We start from the raw sequence: 25359 nt of genomic DNA on the forward strand, positions 1-25359 counted from the left end.
CTCAAACTTCTGCTGGGGCTTGCCATTGCATTTCACAGTTAACGAAATAGGTTGTTTACATACCTATATGTCTTTATAAATTTGGAGGTAGCAGGATTTGTAAGATGAGTGATAGAGACTTCACTCCAACATGAAGTTTGAGTGAGTCCCTTGCGCTCTTACATATTTAAGGACTTCTGCTAGGTATTCTGGGGCACAACTAGACTGCCTCTACAGAGCGGATGTTTGTCCTCTTACTTAAAAATTGTGATATAATTTATTTAACATTTGTGATATATTGTGCACAAGAAAACTGTGCTGAACAGTTGCAGAAATGAATTATTAATTAAATGACTTGCAACCGTCTATTTGTTCCCTGAGTACTATACCCAGTACTTCTCATCACCATTCTTTTCATCTGCGTGGTTCTTTCTTCGGCTTTCTACTTTCTTACAATCACTTGTTCTAGGTTGATGGAAATCCCATTGTTAACTCTTTGGGGAAATGAAGTCTCTCAGTGTTTCTGCAATAATCTTAGCAGTTAATAATAAGGAGAAGCCTGATTATGACTTTTTCTGCATGGCAAAGGGAGACCAAGAGAGCAAAACAGGCCAAGGGAAGGAGTTCTTGAACTGATCCGCGTCTGAACATTTGCTGTGAAAATGGGCTTTCTCTACAAAGCAAGTCAAGGGAAATAACAGTATTGTAGAGGGTTCATACAGACTTCTGGTGCTTAGTTAATTAGAGCTGGTTTTCATTCAGCTAGTTCTGTACCACCTCTTTTCTGCTTATTTGCCTGTCTTTGAGCAAGTTTTGTTTGTTTGTTTGTTTGTTTGTTTTTGCAGGTCAGAGTTGGCTTCCTGCTGTGATGCAGCTCACAATTTTATTGCTTCTCAAAACAACACCCCACTGGGAAGTAACATGAGTTATGAAGTGGACAGTAAAAAGACCATCCTTATTACAGAGGACATTTATAGGATGCTGCCTGTGGTAAGAACTGTAGCCTAGCCTGTTATTATACTTGCAGTATCATCTATATTGTGGTTTAGTAATAGAGCTGCTTTGTTTCATTCATATGGTAGAGCCCCTTCAGCCCCTGTATGTGCTTCTTCATTCACCTTGCAAGATCTTTTTTTTATAAGCTTTCTTCTGCAGTGGTGGAGGCATGGACAGCACATCATAGATGAAAGCTATTTGGGGGATAAACCTGATAGTGGTGTGGGTCCTTTGCAGCCAGAAACACAGGTTGAGCAAAGGAATCAGATTTTGCAGCTGGGGACTTCTAACAGACATACAAGCTCTGGAGACCAGGCAAAGAGGGGCACAAAGTTGTACTTAATTTCTCAATATGAGTGCATGGGAGCCCTCTTACCCCTTTTTGGCATTCTTGATTTGTGAGATGAGCCTAGTCCTTTCTTATGCTGCTCTGAATCACTAAAATCTTCATTGAAAAGGAGAAAGTTACAGTGGTTCCAAACTTACAATGAAGGAAAGAAAAATGTAGTTTTTTGGTTTTTTTTTTTTGTGCGTGTATATACTTGCTAGGCTAACCAGAGGTATCTGGCCTGTGTGTTCTCCTGGTGTCTTTTCAGAGCTGAACAAAGTATTTGAACATGTTGTTTTGTGATATATTGGTGGGCAACATGACATCTGTCACTTTCCTCACTCTTTTTTTCCTTGTTCATAATGGTGCTCCCTCCTGCTTTTCTTTGAGCAAGCTGATGAGAAAATGAGGAAGGATAATGATTTCTGTAAGCAAGTTTTGACTCAGTTTTACAAGGAGGTTCAGTTTCTGCAGCTGAAGTAGCCCAGCTGTTGGCCTCTATGTAGAATGCCAGTGCTCCCACAGCAGGGGAGACTGAATGAGATGTATGAGATGTTTCTGAGACCCTGGGATAAGAGCCAACTATATTGTCAACTGAAACAGCCAACAAGTTTCATTAATTTGCTAGGTTGTGATCTGTGCTGGTTCACAAGTGGACGTACTTCGCTCCCATTCAGCTTCCCCACTGCAAGACAGCAACCTCTAACAAGAAGAGGAAGAGAGGAGGTGAACAGCCAGAGGCAGTAACTACTTCAGTTACCAGATTCACCATGAGCTAAGCCAGGGCACATGCCTATCCCTTGCAGCATCTTCAGGTTCCCCTGTCTTCATTATTTTACCTCAAATATAATTGAGCTATAATGGAGTAATGAGTATTCACAAATTTATTTTCTGTAAGCTGACACAATCAGTCTGACTCTGTGACAACTCAGCCTGGTGCAGTGCAAAGGAAAAGGGGTGAGTTTAAACTATCTGCAGTAAGAGTTAGTTCTTCAGCTTGTCAAGAATTCACTCCACTACTAGATATATTTTCATTTTGCAAATTTAAAATGTATTCATCCAATATTGCTCTCAAAATACTGAAGACAGAAGTAACAGTCCTCAGTCTGTTGGGGCCTATTTTTGGCTCTTGGCTGTCCATGCCAGGCAACAACGTCTGCTAAATGGTGAATGCTTTCACTGGGATTTACGGGATTAAGCCTGCAAGGACAAATGACTGAAGATTCAAAGAAATAAAAGATTTATAAAGCATATGCTGTGTCTTTATATTTGTTTGCAGTCTCCTCCTCTCTCAGTTTATCCCTTCAAGAACTGCGCAGTGGTTGGAAATGGAGGCATTCTGAAAAATTCCAGCTGTGGAGCTGAAATCGATCGTTCTGACTTTGTGTTTAGGTAAGAGCTGCTTCATCTCACTGAAGACTGTTGAACATTTCTACAAGCTTGGCAGGCTTGGAAGCATGCCAATGCCAGTTTGTATCAAGGAGGAAAGATCTTCTGCCTCTCAAAAGATACTCTTTCTGCTTTGTAGATTTCAGGACTCTGCTTCCTAAGTGAAGAAAGAACTATGTGGATAGATGTATAATCCATGATTATAAAGATACCTTGCCAGTGATGTGAAATTTCATTATCTGAGAAACTGAAATTTCTTTTCATTTAACACCCTTAGGGACAGAGAACTCTTTTTCTCTCTCTCTTTTTTTTTTTTTTTTTTTTTTTTTTTTAATCAGGAGAAGAGAATGAAAAAAACCTGAAATTGAAACAAGAAAGACTGGTGTTAAATATCATGTTCACTTTTGCCCCTGGGCTTTCAATAGGTTTACTTAGCCTTAGGTTGTCTCACTAATGCAGTTACTTAACTGCCCCAGTATTGTCTCACCTTCTGTTATCAATCTAAAAAATTAGACGTCTAATTTAAGTATTTTTTTCCAGTCCCTCTATAGAGTGTGGTGATAAATAGGCACACTCAGAGCATAACTTGACCCACTCTTTCAGTGCAAGTCATGGGTTGTTGCCTCTGCAAGTACGGAGATTAACCAAGTGAAGTTTCATCACTCAGTGATGTCCAATCACATGGTCTCCCGGATATTGTTCATTTTCCTGTCTTTGAGTCATATATGGGTTTTTCAAATAATAATAAAAAAAATCTAATTAGATAACTGATTTTAATACAAATGGGGATTTGTATTAAAATCTGCATACTAAGATGCTAAACCTAAATACCTGGCTTTAAAAAAATACCTTCTTTACCTTATAACAGAAACCACTGTTTCTGCAGTTGGGTGAGTTACGCTGCTGTTGTCTCATGAAACAGCCATCAGTGTTGATGACTGAGGGGTTGGTATCAATCAATCTTTTTAAACAGGAAATAATAGAAGACTTTTCAGATGAAATGCATTGTTTAGGCAAGAAGTGCAATGTTTTCTAGCAGCTAACATAGGGCATTCACAGACTGGCTCCTTACGGGATTTTGACTTCGCCTCTGATTTGCGAGGTGATTTATGAAAATGAGCTCTCTGTGCCCTATTTTAACCATCTGTACAGTAGATTAAATATTTTTACCAGAAGTGCTCTAAGCCTTATTTAATATTTGTAAAGTGCTTAGAGATCCCTGAGAGCTGACATGAAAGTGTCATTGCACAAGAGAAGAATTTGCAAGTAACTACTGCAAAGCATTTCTGGTGGGCATCTGTTTAAATAAGTGTTTCTCAATTTCAGGTGTAACCTCCCTCCAACTACAGGAAGCATTAGCAAAGATGTTGGCAATAAAACAAACCTTGTGACTGTTAATCCAAGTATCATAGCTCAGAAGTAAGTAATACTGTAATTCTGATTCTGTGCAATATCGCGTAATTGTTTGACATGATTTAGTTTTTGTTAAAAATCCATTGGGATACCTTCACAGAGAGCAGTGCATACAGATTACTCCATTAATGAGCTTTAGTTCTCATGTAAAATATGCACCATTCTAAATGGAAATCTGTAAAACCTGGCCTTTTGTAGTAGAAAGAAGCCAGCAATATCCCCAGTTTAGCAAGGTTTTTGATTGGCATCAATCTATACTTTATGACAGAGTAAAACTGATGATTGCAAGCCTGAGCCTCTTCCTTTCCCCACCTCCCCACCAAGGCCCTCATGACCCCAGCATGAGAAAGAAACTGGAATCATAAATCAGGAGAGCTTGGAAATGTGTGCCCAACTCTATCAGTTGGACTGTAAACACGTTACTAGTTAATGTTCTAAGGGGCTGTTCTGATTAAGGGTATTTCCTAAACAGAGACCCAATTTCTCTAATCTGTTTTCTCTCCTTCTCTTTTTTTTTTTTCTTTGTATAAAAGCTGGTCGCACCTTTTTTTCTCAGAAAATATTTTTTTACCTCCTTGATGAAAAGAAAATCTAATAAGACCAGGCTGACTAATCTGGCATCTTCAGCAGTCTGGAGCTGCAGCTTATCTATGAAAAGGACTACTGTGGCATGTTATTTACTCCTTACTGATCTTACTTTATCTTATTGTCTGTCATATCTGTATTTGTCAAATAGACAACATCAGGCAAAGATTTTTTTTTTCCTTAAAAGCCAGAAGGAAAGGTACAGTAAGCATAGTAAGCATAGAAATGACTAACAGGCATTTGTCATTGATTTAGGACAGAACTTGATTTTTTGTAATGAGTACTAACTGCTTTGATGCTTACCCAAAGCAGAATTTAAATTTAAATGAAGATGGATTTTTGCTTCCCCTATAATAGATATAGCTCATTGATGTTATTGGGCATGCACAAGAATAAGAGAAAGGAAAACTTTGTGCAGTGACTTAGCTTCACTGGTGACTGCTGGCATGATGCATGATTTCTCTGGGCTTGATCATAGTGCCCTGCCATAGCTACACTCAGTGTTAGCCAAATTAAACCACACCAGAACTGATAGCACTTACACTGAAAGTAATAGGAATTAAACCTGTTTGAGGATGAAATGAGATTAGGGGAAGACTTTAGGGTTTGTAAAGAATAATTATTTAAATATTCAGAGAAGACTGAATGCTTTTGAAAGAGGAGAGGGAAGTAACTTCATTCACTTTAATTTCTAATGCTGTGTTTGGGTGCTGGGTTAATCTGATGTTACTACTGTTAAGGTGATCACCTTATGAATGGTGTCTGCCAGAGTTTATGATACAGACAGAGACTCTCTTGGAGGAAAGAGCACAATTCTTATGTGTCCTAACGGAGCCGGGCTGTGCTGCACCTTACCAGAGCAGAGCTTGAAGGGAAAGCAAGACAAGATCGGGTTGGGTTGTTCAGGCTTTTAGCTAAGCAGGAGGAACAGACATCTAGATTCTGTCCTGAAGGTCTTTTATGCATTTTACACTGAGTAGAAGCAAAGATGATTCTGGTAGTAGAGGGCAGAAGTTTACCTTTGGCCACTTTTCCTAGCTATAGGACTGCCTATCTGTAGCTCAGGATTTGCTTGCTTTCTCTCTGTGCCTCTTGGATTCACAGGGCCCCAGGTTCAAGAGGAGGGGCTGAGAGTCTCTCATTCATTCTGTTTCAGAGCCTGGTGGTAATGGCACTTTTCTGGGAATCAGAAGCTTAAAGCCCTTCAGACTGAGAGGGGGTGTGTCACTGCTTGCATGAATTCAGTTGTGCCAGAGGCACCTGATAACTACTCCAGCAGGGAGAGTTTTGAATGGAAATGGCAGTGGCTGCTGTCCTCTGTCTTGAAGTGCTGCATGAGAATAGGGTTTGAACCTGCTCAAGTTGCAAAGAGAAATGAAACCAGGTTTTCCATTTTCTGCTGGAGCCATTTGTGAACAGTGGGTTCTGGTAGCCAAAAAAAAAAAAAAAGGTGAAAGCACACTGCTCAGGTGATCAGCCACCAACAAAAGAGGACTCAGTGCTTTGAATCCCAAGGGGGGCGCAAATGCCATATGTTCAGGGCATTCAGACAACTAAGATCTACAAAGGAAATGAACTGAGTGACTCCCTTGTGTGTTGTTTCACGCTGTAAAGTTCCCTATTCGATATTTGGGAACACTGCATTATCCAACGACGAGAAATAAGTTTCTTTGCTGGCTGTTGGGGAACTGAAGCAACTGAGTATAAATCCTCTTCATTTACGAAGTTAGACCTCTAAGTCTTTACAGAACCCCATGTGTGTTCCCTTTGTTGTCAAAGGAGACAGATATGCCTATATTTTCAGCTATTTTAAAAGCATATCACAAGCAGCTAAGACCCAGCAAAACTTGAGCACACACAAACCTTTAATGCTCCAAGACTGCCTACATGCATAATTGTATTTCCACAAAGGGCAGACAGCCAGGATTTGAAGAGGGGTTATTTTATGCATGTTGATGGCAGAAACATTTTTCACAAATACATGCAGTAGATACCATCGTGCCTGTATTCTTACACAGAGAAAGTATAAATACTATTTCTTTTTTCCATTCTCCTTTGAAATTTCTTGAATAAATCATTTCTATAAACAGGTCCTGGTCACATTAACAGTAAATTTGATTTTCTCCAGTAACTCCTGTGTTGCCAAATCAATCCTACGAAATGCACTTTTATTATACAATAAAGCCAGATTTTCATAACAGCACGTATGACGACATCTAACAGGTTGGTATAAATCTGCAATGTAGACAGGCTTAACTGGTGCAGCAGAGTTCACAGCTCGTATATGCAAGTACTGTTGTACTGTCTTGTTCTGTAATGTATTTATGGCAGTACATTCCATTCACTCTTTTCCTAAAATGTTGTACTTGGCAGATACAACAAACTAAATGAAAAGAAGACAGAATTTGTGGAGAACATCGCGGTCTATGGAGATGCTTTCCTCTTATTACCAGCCTTTTCCTTCAGAAGCAACACAGCCACTTCTTTTAAAGTCTATCACACTCTGCAAGAGTTCAAAGCAACCCAAAGGGCAATATTTTTTCACCCCACCTATCTGAAAAGTCTTGCCCAGTTCTGGAGAACTAAGGGTGTGAAAGCCTATCGTTTGTCATCTGGTTTTATGATCACTAGTGCTGCTGTTGAGCTGTGTGAGAATGTGAAGCTTTATGGCTTCTGGCCTTTCTCAAAATCCACAGAGAAGATGCCAATCAGCCACCACTATTACGACAACCAGCTGCCTAAACCAGGTTTCCATGCAATGCCCAAAGAATACAACCAGATCCTTCAGCTTCATGGCAAAGGCATTTTGAAGTTGCAGTTTGGTAAATGTGAATCAGACTAAAAAGGTAGGTCACATTCTTACCACATAAAATGTCCTTATTTAAGCACTGAGTCAAAGGAAAACCTGTTTTGCAAACGGTTTGGGTCTATCCTTCCTTAAAGACACCTTACAGTCGTCAATGGATGCTGTGTTCATAAATAAGAGGAAGACTGGAATTTCCTGAATACATGTAACGTATTGCAGAGTTGAGGAATGCTTCCTAATAGTGAACTTTAGATTATGAGCATAACTAAATACACATTGTCACCACAATTCACAGCCAATCAGTAGTGTCTCCTCATGTCAGATACATGTCTCCACCAACCTGTTTGGTTCGGTATCAGTGAACCAGCCTCCGTTGTGAATCGCTTTATTTAAGGCAGTCACATACAATACTCTACAAGAGAAGATGCCTAATCCAAACACAGCCTTCCCAGGTCTATACAGAGGACAAAATAAGGATTACAATGAAGGAGTAGCATGCATATGCACTCTGGTTCCCTCTTGTTAGGGAAGGAGATGTTGAGAGCAGTGTGCTGTCAGCCCTGGGCTGCAGAACAGCTTGTGGACAGCAGCGAAGAGGCTGCCATGCACTGTAGCAGATCCTGCTGAGCATTTTACCTTGAGGCAGCTCCAAATCTGGGAGTTATAAATATAGGATGAAGTTTCATTCCCTTTCTGTTCTTTCTAACTGTCCCATCCCCCTTGGACCTCTACCTTCTGTGTATTGCCTTAAAGAAATGCCGCACACAGTCTGGCCCCTGACCTTCAGCCAATTTACTGCATACAGATTACAGATGACTTTGAAAAGATTTGTCTGCATGTTTTCAATCTTAATTTGCCCTGTTGACAAAAGAAGACCCATTTGTACAGATACTTAGAATAGAACATAAAATCTCCCAATTTGGAAGGGACCCAAAAGGATCACTGAGTCCTACTCCTAGCTCCACACAGCAAGGACCACCCAAAAACCGGACCATATGTCTGAGAGTGTTGTCCAAACACTTCTTGAACTCTGGCAGGTGTGGGGCTGTGACCACTGCCCTGGACAGCCAGTGCCTGTACTTCTTCATCCTCTTAGCTAACTGAGAAATTCCCCAGCTCAGAATGCTGTTGTCAGATTTGCCTTCCATACAACCAATTTTTTTTTTAACTTAACTTCTTTTTTTTTTTTAACTTGAACCCAAGCTAATATAGCAGTAAGTAAACGGTACAGCAGACCTACCACTGTATGCGATATGTTTTATTCAGAGTGATGTAATCTTACGACTGTATTTCTAACTAAATAAATTAAAGTAGCAGATTGCTTAAACCAGAAATTTTAAGTTTGAAAGCTAAGGGCTTTCTTCTGACTAACTTATGAAATGTATTTTAAGGTACCCTTTGTGCTCTTTAGAAAATATGCTGTCAAAGATGCATTCACAGTTGGTTCATAGTCAGAGGCTGCTAAGTTTTAAGCCAACAGATAGCTAACACCAAGAAGGCACAATCTTATTCAGTTTCTTCAAAGAAATAGAAAAACAAACTGCTTTCATGTATTATTAGCATAATATAAAGCAGGCTAGAAGGGACCTAGAAGCTGTCTAGTGAATCCATTCTCATTAGTAGCCCATGGCAGGAGGTTACCTAAAAGGAGGTGTGTGTGTATGCAGCTTCATGCTGCTAAGGTAAGCTTTTTCACTTGTCAAAAGTTGCAGCATTATGTAGTTTAAGAAATACATAATGTATTTTTCGTAGTGGCCAAGCTGTTTATATTCCTGCATTGTATTTATTCTTCATACAGTATAAATCGTATAAATCGCTGGAGACATACCATGTAATTTTAATTGTAGTAACTACACCAGCTAAGAAAATGGAAGGCAGCTCCTTATGAATTTTTCATCTAGAGAAAAGCAGCTAGCAGCCACAAAAATGTTTAAGCATCTGTATAGGTTAATTAAATGCTGTCCACGCTTTGCAGGCTGAAAATAACTTCTGCAGCCAAATTTATGAAATAAACTGTAAAGGAAAAAGCAACCAGAAGGATACGTTGTACTGCCCTAATTTTTTTCTCCACTACGTTAATCACTTCTATTTACAAAGAGAAAAGTTAGTCCCTAAAAAAAATAGAATTTAAATGCTTTTAGTATGAGCTACCATTCTGCTGCTATTATCAACTATTAGAGATAATTGAAATTCTCTAATGAGTATGTTTTGCCAGAGATGACCTTTTCTAAAAATTGAACAATCTCATTTCTCTTTTCAATTTCCCTTTAACGTTCTTCTCCCTGCTCCCCGCTCTTCCCTGTTAGCGGGTAGCTGAAGGTTCCCTATATCACCGGGTGTCCCCAAAAGTCTCAGGCAGAATTTCCCTCACAAATTCCCGGAGCACAAGTCTGCTGCTCTAAACAAGAAGTGAGCAAAGCTGCTTTGTGTCCCAAGCAGGGAGCAGGTGCTGGCACACTACCGGGAGAGCAGAGCATACCTGCATCCCAATGAACCATTTCAGCCCTGTCGCTCCTAAACGCCACCCTTGCCATTGCAGAGGTGAACTTTGTTGGGTAGAGGGGATTGTCAGGCACCAGAGTCCCATAGATCATTGTGGAAACTCCATCAGCCTTACATTATCCACTCCTGCACCCTTATGATTATACTCAACAGATATGCCCGTCTTCACTAAAGCAGATGCCTACCTATCACACATGGTAAGCTGGGAAAGGAGACATCAGAAAAATCTTGAAATGTAATTAAAATAATGAACTTGATTATTTTGTATTGAATTATAAAATCATTTTTGCTGTGGCCCTGCAGCTGAAGGAAGTCTTGTTTGTTCACTGCTTTAACCTGATAAGCCTGAAGGGTGTGTTATTAGCTTCAAGTAAACATAGGCTCAAGGAGGGGAATTGGCCTGATTCCTATTTAAAAATAGAGAGAAAAATCTGATTAGAAAAATTGTGAGATGATAAATTAATCAGACTGGCAAAAAACCTGATTGCTCAGAAGCCTGGTTAAAATGCAAATACTGTCTGACCAAGGAACCATCAGTTTTTCCTCATGCTCGAAAGAGACAGCAGGGAAGGAGAGTATGTGTTGCTTTGACATACAGCACAGCAGCATTAAGCAGCTGCTCAGAGGAGTCAATCAACAGAAAAAAAAAAAACCCACAGCAAGTAAGAATGAAACTGAGACTCCCTGAGCCTGGGGAAGAGAACAGCGCTCAGTCGTCCAAGCAGAAGGCGCTGAGGGAGGAAAGGTTGAGCCGAGAGGAGCTGGAGGTTAGAGTAAGAACTGCTGAGTGAGTGCATGTTACCTGGAAAGTAAAAATTGGCTCTAGGCTTTTCCATTCCAAGCAGATGATTAAAAGCTGTCTATTTTTGACAGAGGGAGAAGCAGTGCAGCCTTCCAGTCCAGGTGGAGCTGGCTGGGCCGCATCAAGTAGAGCAGGGGGCTGCTGCCTCTTCATTTTCTTGTGATTCTCTTCCCATCAAAGCAAGTTGTGTTGTTCCAACCTGCCAGCATGTGATGGGTTTTTAATACTGAAAGCTGCTGGAAATCCAAATAAGTTATAAATACTGCTACAAATGACCTATTTATAAATATAATTGTTATAAATAACCTATTTATAATGGTAGGATACCTACACGAGCTTAAATTCTACTGGAATTCTGTTATCCTTGTGGTGTCTCAGTGTAGCTGGAGCAATATGAGCTACATCACAATGTATTTCTAATTACTGTGAGGAAAATGATAGCACGTTTTGAAAATAAGGACCCCTTTGGATTCCTGTCAGGCAGCCGAATTTCAGCCTATCCTTGACTTGGGAAAATATTATCCAGCGTGAAATTATGAGATGTGTGCAATGTTGAAAGAAAGATCTTCTGCTTTAGTAGCCATGCGGTATAGCTCTGAAGTACACACTTGGCTCTTGTGTTCAGCCACTGAGCTAAGTTTAAGTGTTAAGAATAATGTCAGCAATGAAACCAGTGGAGATAAGTTGCTTCTGTTCAGTTAAAACCCACCAGAATAGAAAAATTTAGGTTAAATCAGATTAGAATTTAAATTAGGTTTTAAATCAAATGAAAAAAAAAATCTTTACAGATTTATGAGGGATTTGTTTTGTTTTTCCACAGCAGAACTAGCCTGTTGAAGAAACAGAATAATTTCATTCTCTAGCTATTGCAAAATATGATTAAGCTAATTTAATTCACCCATATTCAGATTTGCAGTGGATGTGTTTACGCCCAGCCTTGTTCGGCTTAGGAAGGCTGAAGAGGGCAGTACAGGTGGGGTAAGTGGGAGCAGTTTTGGGGGTATTAAAACGAAGCAGTCCCCCTTTACAGAGAGCAGATGCTCAGGCTAGGTCAGGCACTAAGAGCCCAGCTTACCCAGGAGAATTCTGTGAGCCTGTAGGACTGTATAATAAATGTCACCGACTTCCAGCTTGAAATAAGGCTGAAAAAGCACATGCAGAAGGTGAAATGCATACGCACAGAGGACCAAACTATCGGTTGATTTGGAATATAACAAGTGATTTTCCTACTGTACCAGTAACATGTTTTATTGTTTTAATTCCAGGGTGATGATGCTAAGGAGACAATTTGTGTATCTCAGCAGCTTGGTGTTGGATTTGATCCGATGTGATTTCGTGAGCATTAAACTGCATTATTACAATAGAGAAATATTTTACACTTAGGGAGAAAAGAAAGTGATTTTTCCACACATTGACTGCTACATTTCTGAATCTTGAGTAATCTTTTTTTTTAATGCAAAATAGCATTTATCTGGTAAATTATGAAACTCCTTCCTATTGTTTTAATTGTAGCAAAGCACAATCTCAGGATGGTGGCAATATGTGACGTTCATCATGTTTTGCTTCTTAAAGCATTATTAAAATATTTTGGTGTAAGATCTCCGATTTTGTTACTATCCCATAATACAGGCAACAGTCTCTGTATGGTAGCTCCGTGAGTTGGCAGTGAACACTTGCAATTAAGAACTTGATCCTATAAAGGCTAGCATTTGTCTACATGACAAAGGTGATGAGAAGAGCAATGGTGGAGTACTTAATTCAGAGCTAAGTCAGTCTTAGTTTGTCCCTGGGAGCACAAATTTAAAAAGTTCCTCAGGTTAGAGATAGTCAAATAGTTTATGTGCTTTAATTTTGTGGCCAGTAGATAATGCTGTGGGTTTAATGGGATCGCTCATGTGAATTATGTTAATTTTGTGAACAACTGTGTGAAGGACCAGAGATGTGTAATTATTTTCAAACCCCTCTTCCTGCTCCTGTTCCTGTCTAAGGTCCAGCTCAGCTCCAAATGAGGACAATAAACCAGGTTTCATGCTGCAGTCCCCAGAGTCCTGCTAGGGCATGACTTTGCACACACTCCTGCAATCCCAGATCTCTATCTCTGCTGACACACGAGATGGACCTTTCACAAGAAAAATGATCTGTACCAGCCCCAGCAGTTTTCCTGGTTTTTTCTACCTAGCATAACACCTTTCTCTATGTGACCACAGATAAAGAAACTGCATTGAGCATTATTAGAAGAGTGTTCCCTTTAGAGTCAACTCCTGTACCAGGACATATAAGAAAGAAAATTACGGTTATTTAATTCAAACCCCGTGCAGTTCTTGTGCTTAAAGTTTCCATATGGTCCAGTGGAGCAACATCCTGCGAAAAGCAAAAGTGAAATAAAGGATCACATTAACATTTATGGGCGCTACAACAAGCAATTGTTTCCCTAGCTGTAGCAGCTTGTATATTTCTGCTTATATTTTTTACTGCAGTAAAAAAAAAAAAAAAAAAAAAAAAAAAAAAAGGAAGAGTTTCAGTGTTTTTTTTGAGACTCAATGATCAGTTCAAAGATAAAGTGTCCTTCCTATCCTTTTACAGTTGGATACTGTCAGGTATTTTCTTTACTAAAAAAAACTCATTTTACCACAGTAGCACTAAATCCCCAATCAACTGATAGTTTACAGAGCATTCAATTTTCCACTCATTGAGGATTATTTCTCTCCCCCACAAAAACAAACAAACAAACAAACAAAACCTACTTAAATGTATTGAACCTTATAGAATATATTTTTAGGCTGATACCTTATCAGAGCATTTCTATATTGATGCAATATTTGAAAGCTTACCTTGCAGCAGTTTTATAATCACAGAAATAATCCTAAAAGCATTAGAATCAATCGTTATTGTTCCAGTTCTGCTAGCTGAGAAATATCCAACATTTTGATCCATTTCCAAAATAATACTATCAGAATCTAATGGTACCCCACTAATACACAAGTGGACCTCTGAATATCAGTAGGGCTTTTAGCAGAAACAAAGATGTCATAATTGAGTCGCTGGTACAGCTGTGTTACCAGCTGGTGACTGAAAAAGGCGAGCACAAGGGTTTGATTCACTGTGATCTGTTACGGTTCCAGCACCACACGTCCACATTTTGTCCTCAGTAGCAGTGAAATTTGTGCCAGTTTCTGGCCACAGGCATCTGTCACTTGTGCAGAGAGCTGGCTGCTGTAAGACCTCGCATCCACTTTACAAGTGTGGTGGATGATTGCCTACTGCAAGACCCCAATTAAGAGGTAAAAGACAAATTTACTCCATCCAAATTTGCTCCAAGACAAAATCTGGAGAAGACAAACAAAAGACCAGTTTTCTCCAAGAACTCCTCTTTGCCATAAATCACTCGTGTGGACTCTACCTGAGTGTTGGTAACTGGAGCTGTGCAAAGTGATGTGCTTTGCGTGATGCAAATAGACTTGGTTGAGAGCCACCTCGTATTTCCTCCAGGAGTCAAAGACATACCAGTGTTCAGGCATGGACTGTAGCTTACCCCCAGCTAGTGCAGAGCAATGAGATGATCTTGGCTGTGTAGCTTTTCCTCCTTCTTGCTGAGTTCTGTTCAGCCTGTGGATCATTATCTCAAAAGGCTCCACAGGTGATATTTATTCCTTCCCCTTATTTTCTTCCATCCTGGCTGGCTCCACCTCTGAGCACAGTGCAGGGAGAGATCAGTGCCATGTGTGCAACAGGGTTTGGGATTGGACTGTCCCTACAAAGAGTTTTGGGGTTGAAATTACTGTTCTGTTTCAAGGCAAGGAGGGTTTGCTACCACAGATGTACAGCTGGCCTCAGTCCTCGAGACTTTCTTGCCGCATTTACCAGTGCAGACCTTGTGCCCAGGTAAGAGCTCCATTTCCTTTGAGATCTGCTGGTTGACACCTGTAGCTGCATGGCATGAAATTTTTATGCAAGCTGTAAGCAGCACCTGTTAGAGTCCCAGTTTAGTCGTGTGGCTGTCGTGAATGCAGCTAGGCAGTCACAGTAGACCCCAGACCAGTCTCTATGGCCCTAGACTCTCCCTGTGCTTTGCATGGGAGTAGAAGCAGTACCCAGCATGGCAGGAGAGGGGCTGCAAGCCCACTCAGCCCTGTAGCCAGCATGAGTAAAGTGCAAAGCCTGGTTTTGTGGTTTTGTGTAAGTAGAGAAGTAGAGAAGCAACTTCCTGTGTTGGATAGCACCGTATTACCTGATGTCAGTGAATAAATGTGTGCTGTGTGCTATGACACACCACAGAGCTGAAGTTACCGTGTGTCTGGGCTATTTCTATGCAGCTATGTTATTTATAACACACGTATATTAGTAACGAGAAAGTTTATTGGAATATACTTTAAGAGAATTGTAGCTGAAAAGAAGAAAACCGTTCTAGTTTCCTTGACAAAACAGGGCTAAACTGAAGGGTTTAATGGATCAGCACAAATGGGGGCAAAGTTCTGTAACACAGACAGACACTTTGACTTTTCAGTGCCTTCAGGGAAGTCTGCACTTGCCACTGACCTGAAGACCTGCTCCTTGATGCTCTCAGAGCTCTCAGCCATTTATGTGGAGCACAAGACTGACAAGAAATGTGTGGAGGGATTGTTAACCTTTCCTACCCTTTCCTGCAAACACTCTTAACTCCCCCGCAGTATAAAAATGCAGTCTGTTAGACTCTAGATTAAGACATTATCTTTAATGTAGCTTTCTCAGGCTGTGCTCCAGACACGAGGCCATTACGTGATGTTGGTCGCATCCACTCCACATCACCGGAGCGCAGTGCTCGCCCTCGGTTTTGGTGCCGCTGCTGCTGCTGTGTGCTTTGTGGCTGGTCCTGCTTAATTTGTGCAGAGGCCAGGCGAGCTAATAGCAGCATTTCTGGGTGGCAGAGTGCAGTCAGATTAATCAAGACTCGCCGAATTACAGTCACTGTGGTAAAGGATGCTTTCTCTGACAGCTGAATAAATTATTTCTCGTTTAGTGCACATCTGTGCCAGGTTAACGATGAGTAAATGGATTTGGTACCTGGCTGGGAATGTTTATGATGCTTTTGCAAGACCAAGCCAAGTGCGGTTTTGATTAAGGACTCTTGACCAGAGGTTAGGAAGGGCCTCTCAGCTCCCTCTGCTTTGTATGAGGAGTAATCATTCCTCGGGTTTGTGGGCCTCCAGTGCTGTCACACGCTGCGGAGCGAATACAGAGATTAAATAGTTTTCTAAAGATAGAAGCCCTGACAATGTGCTAATACTTCCACTGTACCTTTGCAGGGGCTGACAGTGTCCTTGCACATGACTGGGTCACGGCATCCTTAGATTAAAGCCCGCTCGTCTCCTTTTGTTCCCTTTTCTCCTCCGAATCTTTAGTGCTGCATTTTCTTGTAGGATCCGGCGCTGCCCGGAGTTAGTTACTTCTTTTTCCTTGGGGGCGTTACGTGGTTCTGTTTGGTGTCTGTCACTGAGCCTGTGTGGCTGTGAATCAAATGCTGCTGTGCTTGCAACATAGTAAAACACACCTAAGATGGCTTGGTGTGCAGTCACCAGGAAGGCAGCAATGTTCACACTGAGGTGCTAAATTTGGGCTGTAGCTCCGCGGTGACTTCAGCTGTGGTGGCTGGCAATGGGGTCGAGTCCCCTTCCTTCGTGCTGTCTGTGGTGCCTGTCTGCTCCCACACTGACCCATGCGGCACACCGAGATGGCAAAAATATAACATGGCGCCAAAAGGAGAAAACTGGCTCATGCCAACAGAGCCAGGGGAATTTCAGCCACAGCAAAGGAGGGGTGAGACCAGGCAGGTGGGAATGTAGGGATGCAGCAATGCCCTTCTGGTATCTGATGGCTCTTGGATGGGCCCAGCTGCCTGACGAAGCCTACGTCAAGTTGGGGAGGTGACACCGCTGGGGACCTCGGGGGCAGGGCTGGGGCCCGTCTGCTCCCAGGGACAGGGGGGCTTGAGGGCTCTGGGTACCTGCACTTGTTGATTAGGGATATGGTTTAGTGGAGGACTTGTTAGCGTCAGGTCAGAGGTTGGGCTCGGTGATCTTGGAGGTCTCTTCCAACCTAGATGATTCTGTGATTGTTGCTGCCCTTTTCTCCCTTTCCCAATTCAGTCATTTTAACAAGCTGCCCACCATCACTGGGTTCAGAAATGATAACCGTAAGTGAAGGCTTTGACTGGAAATAGTATTCTCACTTCACTGGTAAGCTTGCACAAACTTGCATGCAATTCAGCACACCTGGGCTCTCAGCCTCTGCTCAGCCCAGCGTCTCATACAACACCTGCAGAGAGCAGGGTGCTGTAGTACTTTGAAGCAGTAAACTTCTTCCACATGAGCTGGCTGGTTAGGTATACCTTAGCTGGAAGTATTGACAGCCAGGTAATCCTTTATCTTGCAATATTCCTGCAGCCAGTCTCTCTCTCCTCTCTGGGTCTGCTCGCCCAGAGTTGTGACAAAGGGTTGTGTTATTACCACGTCAAGCCTGGCTCTCTTAGTTTCAGATTCTCTCATTTTAGGCTGGAAAATCCTCCTTCTCCACATTTCTGGACAGCCAGAGTTTCACAGGCTGCTCTCTTGGGATACTCTGAAGGAATCATTTGAGGCTTTCAGCTACAGGGCACAATGAGTGGGCAAATTTATTACTGCTAAGCTTTGTTCTGGATCTTCATGAGGCTCATATTAAGTATTTCTTAATTGGCTCTAAATTACAATAATGTGTCAAGCAGAGCATTAGAAGATCTGCAGCATACCACTAAGCAGAGGAACTGGTGTGGTTATTTAGTGGTCTCTGTAACATCACCTTTCAGAGCAGCTTCCTGTCCCGTGGACCCCATCACGAGGGAAGTGAGCTAAAATTATTGTGATGTTTGAGAATTTACTGAATTAACGTCCTTTTGTGGGCGAGAAATAACTGCCCTTCAGTGGCCAGTGTTGGCAAATACCCATCTAAGGATGAAAACACTCTGAATGTGTTTCTTAATTCAAATAGTAGAACTGCTGGAACTTCTCTTTCCTTATTAAATCCAAGAAGGAATGGCATCCTCACATTGCCTTCCAGTAACTAGTCAAGCCTGTCTTTTGCTAAATTTTGAGGTAGCACCAGCAATACAGCGTGCCACATAAATTGCTGCACCTAGTGCTGTTTTGTCTTTTATTTCTCTCATCCTGCTTTTCTCCACAGCGGGAGACAGCTCAGAAAGCTGAGTAATGGAAGTATTTTCATCATCCCACCATCAATTCATGGTACTATGGCAAGAGGCTATCAGAATGAGTAATGCTAATGGTTGGGACGGGATATCCTAGTGTAAGACAAGATTACGGGTTTCTAATTCCTCACCATTCACTTTAGTCCTCGACAAGAGGAGATCCTTCACAGCAAGCCTGTGGTTCAACAGCCTGCTAGGTTTCTCAGCTCTAGGCTTAGTGGTGAGGTGATTCCCTAAAAATCCTCTTTCTACTTCTTAGTGCATTTATTTTTAGAGCTTATGGTACAGAATCGGTCTTAGACTGTTGTGAAACTGAAGTGTAGTAGGTGAAATTTCTGCTTGTTTTATATGCACGTTTTATATAGCAGCTTCAGATGTGTTCTTTATGTTGATATTCGTAATGTTCTTTTCTTCAGGTATTGAATTAAAATTATTTTAAAATATTCATTGTGTTTTATTCTACCAGAGTAAGCTACAGGGAAAGTTGCATAATGCCACCTAAAATAACAGTGATACAACCCAAAGTCATTTCTGAGGGTATCTGACTGATTTCTAGAAGGGAATCTTGGGGACAGCTGCTTCATGGATTTGCCTTTCTAAGGCAGGGCTAAGAGGCCACCTCTGCTGCTGGTTTAGGTCAAGAAATACAAGAAAATAGATGGATGGAGAGGTTCTGCTTGGGACTTTTGCTAAGGGATGCCAAATGCACATTTTCTTCTTTTCAGAGACTGTTCCATTTGTCAAGATGTAATTTCACAAAGTTTCCCCAATAGCTTGTGCCCAGAGGTTTCATGATCTCTCCAAAGGTGCGTTGTGCTCACTTCTGGCCCTGTGTTCTCAATGCAGTGTGGTCCAAGCAGAGCTTTCCCGTCCCTGGAGCTGGTGTGGTTGTGTTCCGCGAGGGCCAAACTCTGCGTGAAGCTGCTCTGCAGCTGCTCTTTCCAAAAAGGTTCCCTCAAATTCTCTCAGTGCTGAACTTATTTATGTCTTCAGATGTGAACTCGATGTTGTCTGTCCGCACATGAGTAGCACGTGTGCAGCCTCCCATAGACGTGTCTGTGCAGGATTTAGGAGGAGGCAAGGAAAGCCCCTCAAGCGTGTGTGTGCTTTTATTACAGAAAACCGAGATGAAGTTGTATTGTTGAGTCATCTGTTAGCTGACCTAATTTATACTTTGTTTTCATGTTTTAAGTGCCTAATGATTTTTTGTCGAGGAGGCAATGGTTTCTGTTACACTGCATACTTAGAATTCTGCACTTGTTACCTGTTCTGTAATAGAACGTTTTTTTTTGCGGTTTCTGTTTGGAAATAAAGACTTATTAGCCATAATTGTGATTTATTTTCTTGTTTAATTCCTGAGCCTTAGCAATTAAAAAGACATCTTCTGAGGCACAGCAGTGTAGACAATGCATTAGTCTGATTTCTCCACAGCAGTGTTAGCCACTGTTAGTGCAAATATGAACAGTTCATTAAAAATGAACAGGGAAGAAAGCAAGCTGTGCTTGAAAACAGGTATGGGCTGTGCATTGGTGCCTCCATAAAGATATATACCTTAAATAATTCTTTCATGTCATTTCATTTCTCCATTCCTGTATGACAACACAGTTCTCCATCTGCTTTGGTTAATTCTATCGACTTAAAAGATGGTTTTTATTTCAGCAAATGAATCGAAGAAAAATCAATCAAGAAAAGGAACCAAACAAGAAACAAAACGTTGCATTTTTTTCTCTAAAAAGTAGCTATACGGTTTGAAAAATATCTCTAAAAAGAACCAAGCAATTTGAAACATGTTAAAACCAATCATGTGAAAGTTTTTCATAGAAAATACTGACCATGAGTACATGTCTAGTGGACACATACCTGGTGGACCTCAAGGACACAGGACATAGGACACGTACACAGATACTTGTAGTAGGTGCGCTTCAAACATGAATTTCAGAGAAAGAATTTCCCCTCATTGCATTTACTTCTCCCTTTGGGACAAAAGAAGGCCATCTAGCTTCTGTGCTGCTTGCTGTGACTTCTCCAAATAGAAGCTGGCTGTCTCATCAAATCAGGGTAAATGTGTACGTGCAGCTGTTTTGTGACGGGGACTATTATCCTTTAGGGCCCTCTAGGGACTGAACTGCAATTGCCAATTTGTATTGAAGCCAGAAGAGAGGATGAGAACTGAAAGGTTTCGTTGGACCTCAGAGACCACGAAGTGGCTTCTGCCCAATGATGAGGATCTGGGTGGTTGTCCCCTCTCCCTTTCCCATAGAGTGTCAGTCTTTCAGGAACAAAGGGTTTCTTTTGTTTGCTATGCTAACAGCTGGAATTGCATATGTGAGTGATACAGATGCAAATGTGTCCTCATAAATTGAGCTGTTGCTGAAGCAGAAGTGCAACTTCTGCTGTGGAAGGAAAGTGTCTTAAGATGAGCGTAGGCATCTCAAACATTTAGCCGATGAGCAGCTAATTGGTGAAAGAGCAGCACTGCCTGGTGATCAGGATTGCTTGTCCAGGTACTGAATAAGTGAGCAGTGCCCCAAACAGAGCATTGCCTCCTCCTCAACCCCTGCTTCAAAGGGAGCAGTCTGGAAAAGGCTGGCTGGGAAAGGTGAGGGTGGGAGGGATGCGGCTGTGTTTCCCTGTCAAACAGCTGTAGTGCCTCTGGATCATGGCAAGCAGAAACCATCCTATGGACAGAACCTCTCACGTGAAGGCTCTTCTGCTACGGGGAACACGTGGTCGCTGGTGGTAGAAGGACTCAAAAGGATTTTTTCTCGGAGCAGCAAGACTGGTCAAGACCAGGTTAGGTTTTTCTCCTCTCTCAAAATACGGTTAGGCAAAAAGTGTCACGTAAAGTTGTTGCAACATGAAGGCACTTACGTTCAATGGGTTGGCTGAGGAGAGGAGAACAGCTAAAATCTAGGCCACAAGATGAAAGTCATGGCAGTGGGCTAGCAGGGATCATGGCCACACCACAGCCAGCAGCTGGAAAAGTATGCATATGGCTGAGGAAGACCAGCAGCATTTTTAAAAGAGAGGAGAGATCACCTCCTCCTGAAGGATCCTGCTATTCCCTTCTTTGGGTATCTGAATGTGCCTGGGTTTTGAGGTACATACAAGATTTAGCTTCCTTCTTCCATCCTGTATGAAGGATCTGTGCCATCCTCACCCTGTGGCCAGAGCCAGCTAATAGTGAATAGGAGCGGGGGGGGGTCTCACAGCCTGTGGGGAGCGATAGAAGGAACCATCTGGTTAATGGAGAGGCCGTAATGAAAGCACTGCCTCTTAAGTATATAAATGCGGATGAAACTCTTTTATCATGTAAGTGAAAAAGGAGAGAGACCAACAAGGACTGCATTTAAGTTGTTGCCTCTTTTCTGCAGCACAGGGAATCAAAGCTGAATTAGTTCAGAAGCACACATCCCGCCACTGTCATTGGAGGAGGAAATGCTGGATGTGCTGGGAAGAAGATAAAAGTATTAGAAATGGAAAAACTTTCATCTTCCAAATTACTTTATTAGGCATTTTGAGAGACTTTAAGGGCAAAAATAATTTGGCTGAATTCTAAAAGCAGTGCTGCTTGTGTAAATCCAAACCTGCAGGGGCATTAGTTCTTTTTGTTTAGCTTTTAATCTCCTTTATACGGAAGAAAATTGCTCTTGTACTATGTATGAGCTTTAGCAGAGTAAAAACACTCAGTAATGGGCTGTCAACTCGAGCTGCCTCTCTGTAACTGATACTTCACCACGAATGATATACATCATGCAAAAGCTTGCTGTGAGCCCAGCCAGGGGTGAACCCAGGGGTGGGCTGCAGCCTGGTGCTTTCTGTGCCACCTCTCATTGCATGGGCCCAGCTTCTGCCCCAGGGCTCTTACCTGCTCCTGCCCAGGCTGGTCAGCAGCTAGGTGCCTAAGGGTCCTTCCAGAAAGGCAGAAATTGCGAATCTGAGTCACCTGGAGGAGAGGAAGGAGTTGGGCTGGATGACATGCTGCCTTGGTAGATGTCCTAAAAGTGGACTATGGTATAAAAGAGGAACAAAGGAGTCTTATCCTAGCTGGATTTTAAATGAGCCAGATCTAGTCTCCAAACATACGGAGTTGTTACCTTCTCAGGAATGGCTACAGAGCTAGTTGCAGAAAAGACAAAAATATTCTCTGAGGCATTGGAATAGAAGTACAAGAGATGAGATTTCATATCCTCTGGATATGCTCATGCACAACACAATGGGGAGGAATGTGACAAAGGAAGGAGGAAGGGTGTGTGATTATTAAGTGACACAGGCAATGACCTAAAATGAGAGATTATGCTACTCTGATATTAAATACGCTGTTCTTCAAATGCTAATGCAGAATTACTTCATTTCAAAGAGCCAAACATACTGAAGTCCTGGGTGGTGAGAGTAGGAGACAGATTTAGGAGCCGTGACACAGGTCTGCTGGCTGTCTTTGGGCACCTCATGTCTCTTTAAAGCTGAATGAGGTGGTAGAAGCAAATAGCCTGAGGTTAATCTCACCAACTCCGATTCAAAGAAGGCTGATTTGTCTGCTAAGCTCTGTGGTCCATAATGACTGGATGCTACTTCATAGACAGAGTATACACTTGATATATAAATTTCTACATCAGAAACACCTACACTTACCAGATGAGTCCCATCATTCCTGTCCTACCCCTTTCCTGTCTACACTGAATGTTTTTTAACAGTCTCTTAATTACAGAGCCCTGACCTCTGTTGGCCCTGTTCACTGTGCTATAATGTGGATAATAATTTCTGGGATGAAATCTCTTTTTCCGAATATATTTAACGTCTTTCATAAGAGTCTAAAATAGAAACTCTAAGAACATTAATTTAGAGCACTTTTCAAGTTCATCTTACTTGCAGTCCATTAAAGTGAAGTGACAACTGAGGTGTGACGTGAAGTAATTATACTGATTGTGTTGTATGTGCTCTGCAGGAGCTGAGTGATTTGCTGAGGATATTAATTTCAAAAGCCAGACAGCAAGAGATCAGCTGAGATGAAAGATCACTGCAAAGTGACCTCAGACCAGGGGAAAAGAAAAAGAGGAGAGGAGAATGAGTCCCAGAGTGGGAGTTCGGTGCCTATAGATTTGCAGCAGATGCATTTTGACACCAAGCGTGGTCTTTGTGTGACTATGGTCAAGCTCTATGGAGCTTGACCATATTGGAGCATAATTGGAGCATATAATAATTGGAGCATAATTCCTCTAGTTTATTTTAGATATCTACATTAGGGTGTGATAAATTATGCCCTAGACTCCATGGTTTGTAAAGCTTGGGCATATTTTCTGCAGTTAGATGCTCTACTCTCAGGGCCCACAGTGTTGGTGAAGTGCAGGTACAAGCCCAGACTGAGCTACCATCTGCCTTATCTCTACAAAGTCATGGGCTTATCTATGGCCCAATCGTCACACCTGTGGCATCAGACTTCATGGCCATGGAAACAGTAGCTAAGTAGCAGACTGTATAACATTACTTAAAGATAGCATACAACAAGATCAAGTTGATAAGGATTCTCTGGAAGACGTACCTTTTTTGATAACAAACAGAGTGAACTTAATTTCCTTGATCTTCCAAGCAATTTTCACAGTCACGAGAAGTTAGTAAGAATGTAAAAGCTCTTTATGAAATGTTCATTGTTGAAATCAGTGTTGGATTTGTGCAGTTAAACTGTTGAGCAGCCCTCAATAGATATATTAAAAGTAGTTTAATCCCATTTTACATTGGCTTTAGCTTAGTTCAGCAATCTAGCAGTGCAAGTAAAACTGCTTTTACTTAGGGATTCTCACAGCCTGACTTGAGTAAATTTATTAGCAAGACGTAAACTGACTATGTCTGAGGAGCTTTGTGAGCCATGGGCTAGACCTTCTCAAGAGAACCAAAACCAGAGGTAGGTAGGAGCCAGTTCTCAGTGTAATTAATTAATGAAGAGGGTGTCGTGAAGCTTGATTGGGCAGCATATTCCTTGAATCTGGTTATCTATGCTCAGAGAAAGAGGTAAGCTGCAACAAAAGCATGATTCTGTGCTAACAAGGACCTCCATCCTCTGTCCACTCCACATAGCTTTGTTTATCGTTTGCCAGAAAAAGCAGCAAACTAGTTTGAAGTGTTGTGGTGATTTAGCCAAGAAACATCATTTTGACACATCCAAACCAAAAGAGAAGTCTGTAATTGCCATGACCATCATGGTTACTGGCTCAGACTCTATGGGTCAAAACACAAGGCAGTTCCTGACCTGGAGGCCCTCAGCTCATAGGCTCAGAGCTCGTGTTCAAGGATCTCTGGGCGCCTGTATTTTTGGCTGCTGAGGCTCAGCCTGTACTGAAGAGGAGACTGGCCAGTGGAGTTTGCCCTCAGAAAGGCTAGAAGTCAGGGTTCACCTAGCCTTCATCAGCAGTCACTAATGGAAAACAGTAGTCACTACTGGAAACAGGCCCTTTGACCCAATCACCATGGTGCCGATGTGCCTCCACTGACAACAGAAAGCCAACTTGAACAAGAGGGTTAACTTTTTGACAGATAAAGCAGACAAAAGGATCACCTTGTGTGTTGATTAAGGTTGTATCCTTGCATGACACTATTAACTGCATCGATACTCCACCCTCTGCAACATAGGCACCCTCCACAGGCCTTTTGCAATAGTGAGAAGGGATGGGATGCTAGCCAATTTGTGGCCATCAGACCTTTTCTCTCTTTCCTTCCCACACACCCCCGTGGAAATGAGGCATGCCTTTGCAGTTCAGAGGGAAGGGTGCCTCTGTAGGGATCTTTAATTTTTAATTTCTATGTAGTGATATTAGTAAGCAGTATCTTGATTTCTCTATGGCCAAGCACTTTGTCCCGTAAGAGTACTTAGTCCCCTTCTAAATGAGAAAAGTGATGCTTGGTCCTCTCCCAGTAGTGTCACTGGGGTATACACACCACATCTTGAGACCTATTTGTGTTCTCTATGATGGAGACTATGCATGAACTGAAGATAGACGGCTTTCCATCTCTCTTAAAACTGTAGTTTTTCTCTTGCTGCTGTTTCACAGCTTGATCTATGTTTGGTTGGACCATGACATAAAGCACAGTTGAACAGTTTGGATGTATCGTGCCATTCTTATGAAACTTGAATTACAAAGAGAAAACAAATCAAAAAGAACAAGGAGAGGATTTAACTTTTTTGATCACCCTTTCTCCTTCACTTTCTTACTATGTAATTTAAACCAGAGCTGTTTCTTTCCTCCTATAGTAATCATCCATCTCCAAGAAGTGAAAATACACTTGCAAAACTAATAAATGAGAATCTATTTGCAAAGATATTTATTTATGCGGCTGGCACTTCAGGGTGT

General features: G+C 41.7%; 1 protein-coding gene across 3 annotated transcripts in view; it reads left to right on the plus strand.

The window, feature by feature from the left end:
• ST8SIA6 (ST8 alpha-N-acetyl-neuraminide alpha-2,8-sialyltransferase 6) overlaps nt 1-19363 on the plus strand; it is a 46100-nt gene extending 26737 nt beyond the window's left edge. The window contains exons 5-9 of one of the 3 annotated variants that reach the window (XM_084510510.1): nt 825-969; nt 2583-2695; nt 4019-4111; nt 7064-7536; nt 18863-19363. In XM_084510510.1, coding sequence (XP_084366636.1) covers nt 825-969; nt 2583-2695; nt 4019-4111; nt 7064-7532 — 820 coding nt within the window. In that variant the 3' untranslated portion in view covers nt 7533-7536; nt 18863-19363. Of the gene's footprint in view, nt 1-824; nt 970-2582; nt 2696-4018; nt 4112-7063; nt 7537-12065; nt 14387-17991; nt 18460-18862 lie in introns of those variants that run through there. The other 2 variants (XM_084510509.1, XM_084510508.1) reach the window with 2 other exon arrangements.
• Nucleotides 19364-25359: the final 5996 nt, after the last annotated feature.

This window comes from Aythya ferina (genome assembly GCF_964211825.1).
Source record: "Aythya ferina genome assembly, chromosome: 2".
Taxonomy (NCBI): Eukaryota; Metazoa; Chordata; class Aves; order Anseriformes; family Anatidae; genus Aythya; species Aythya ferina.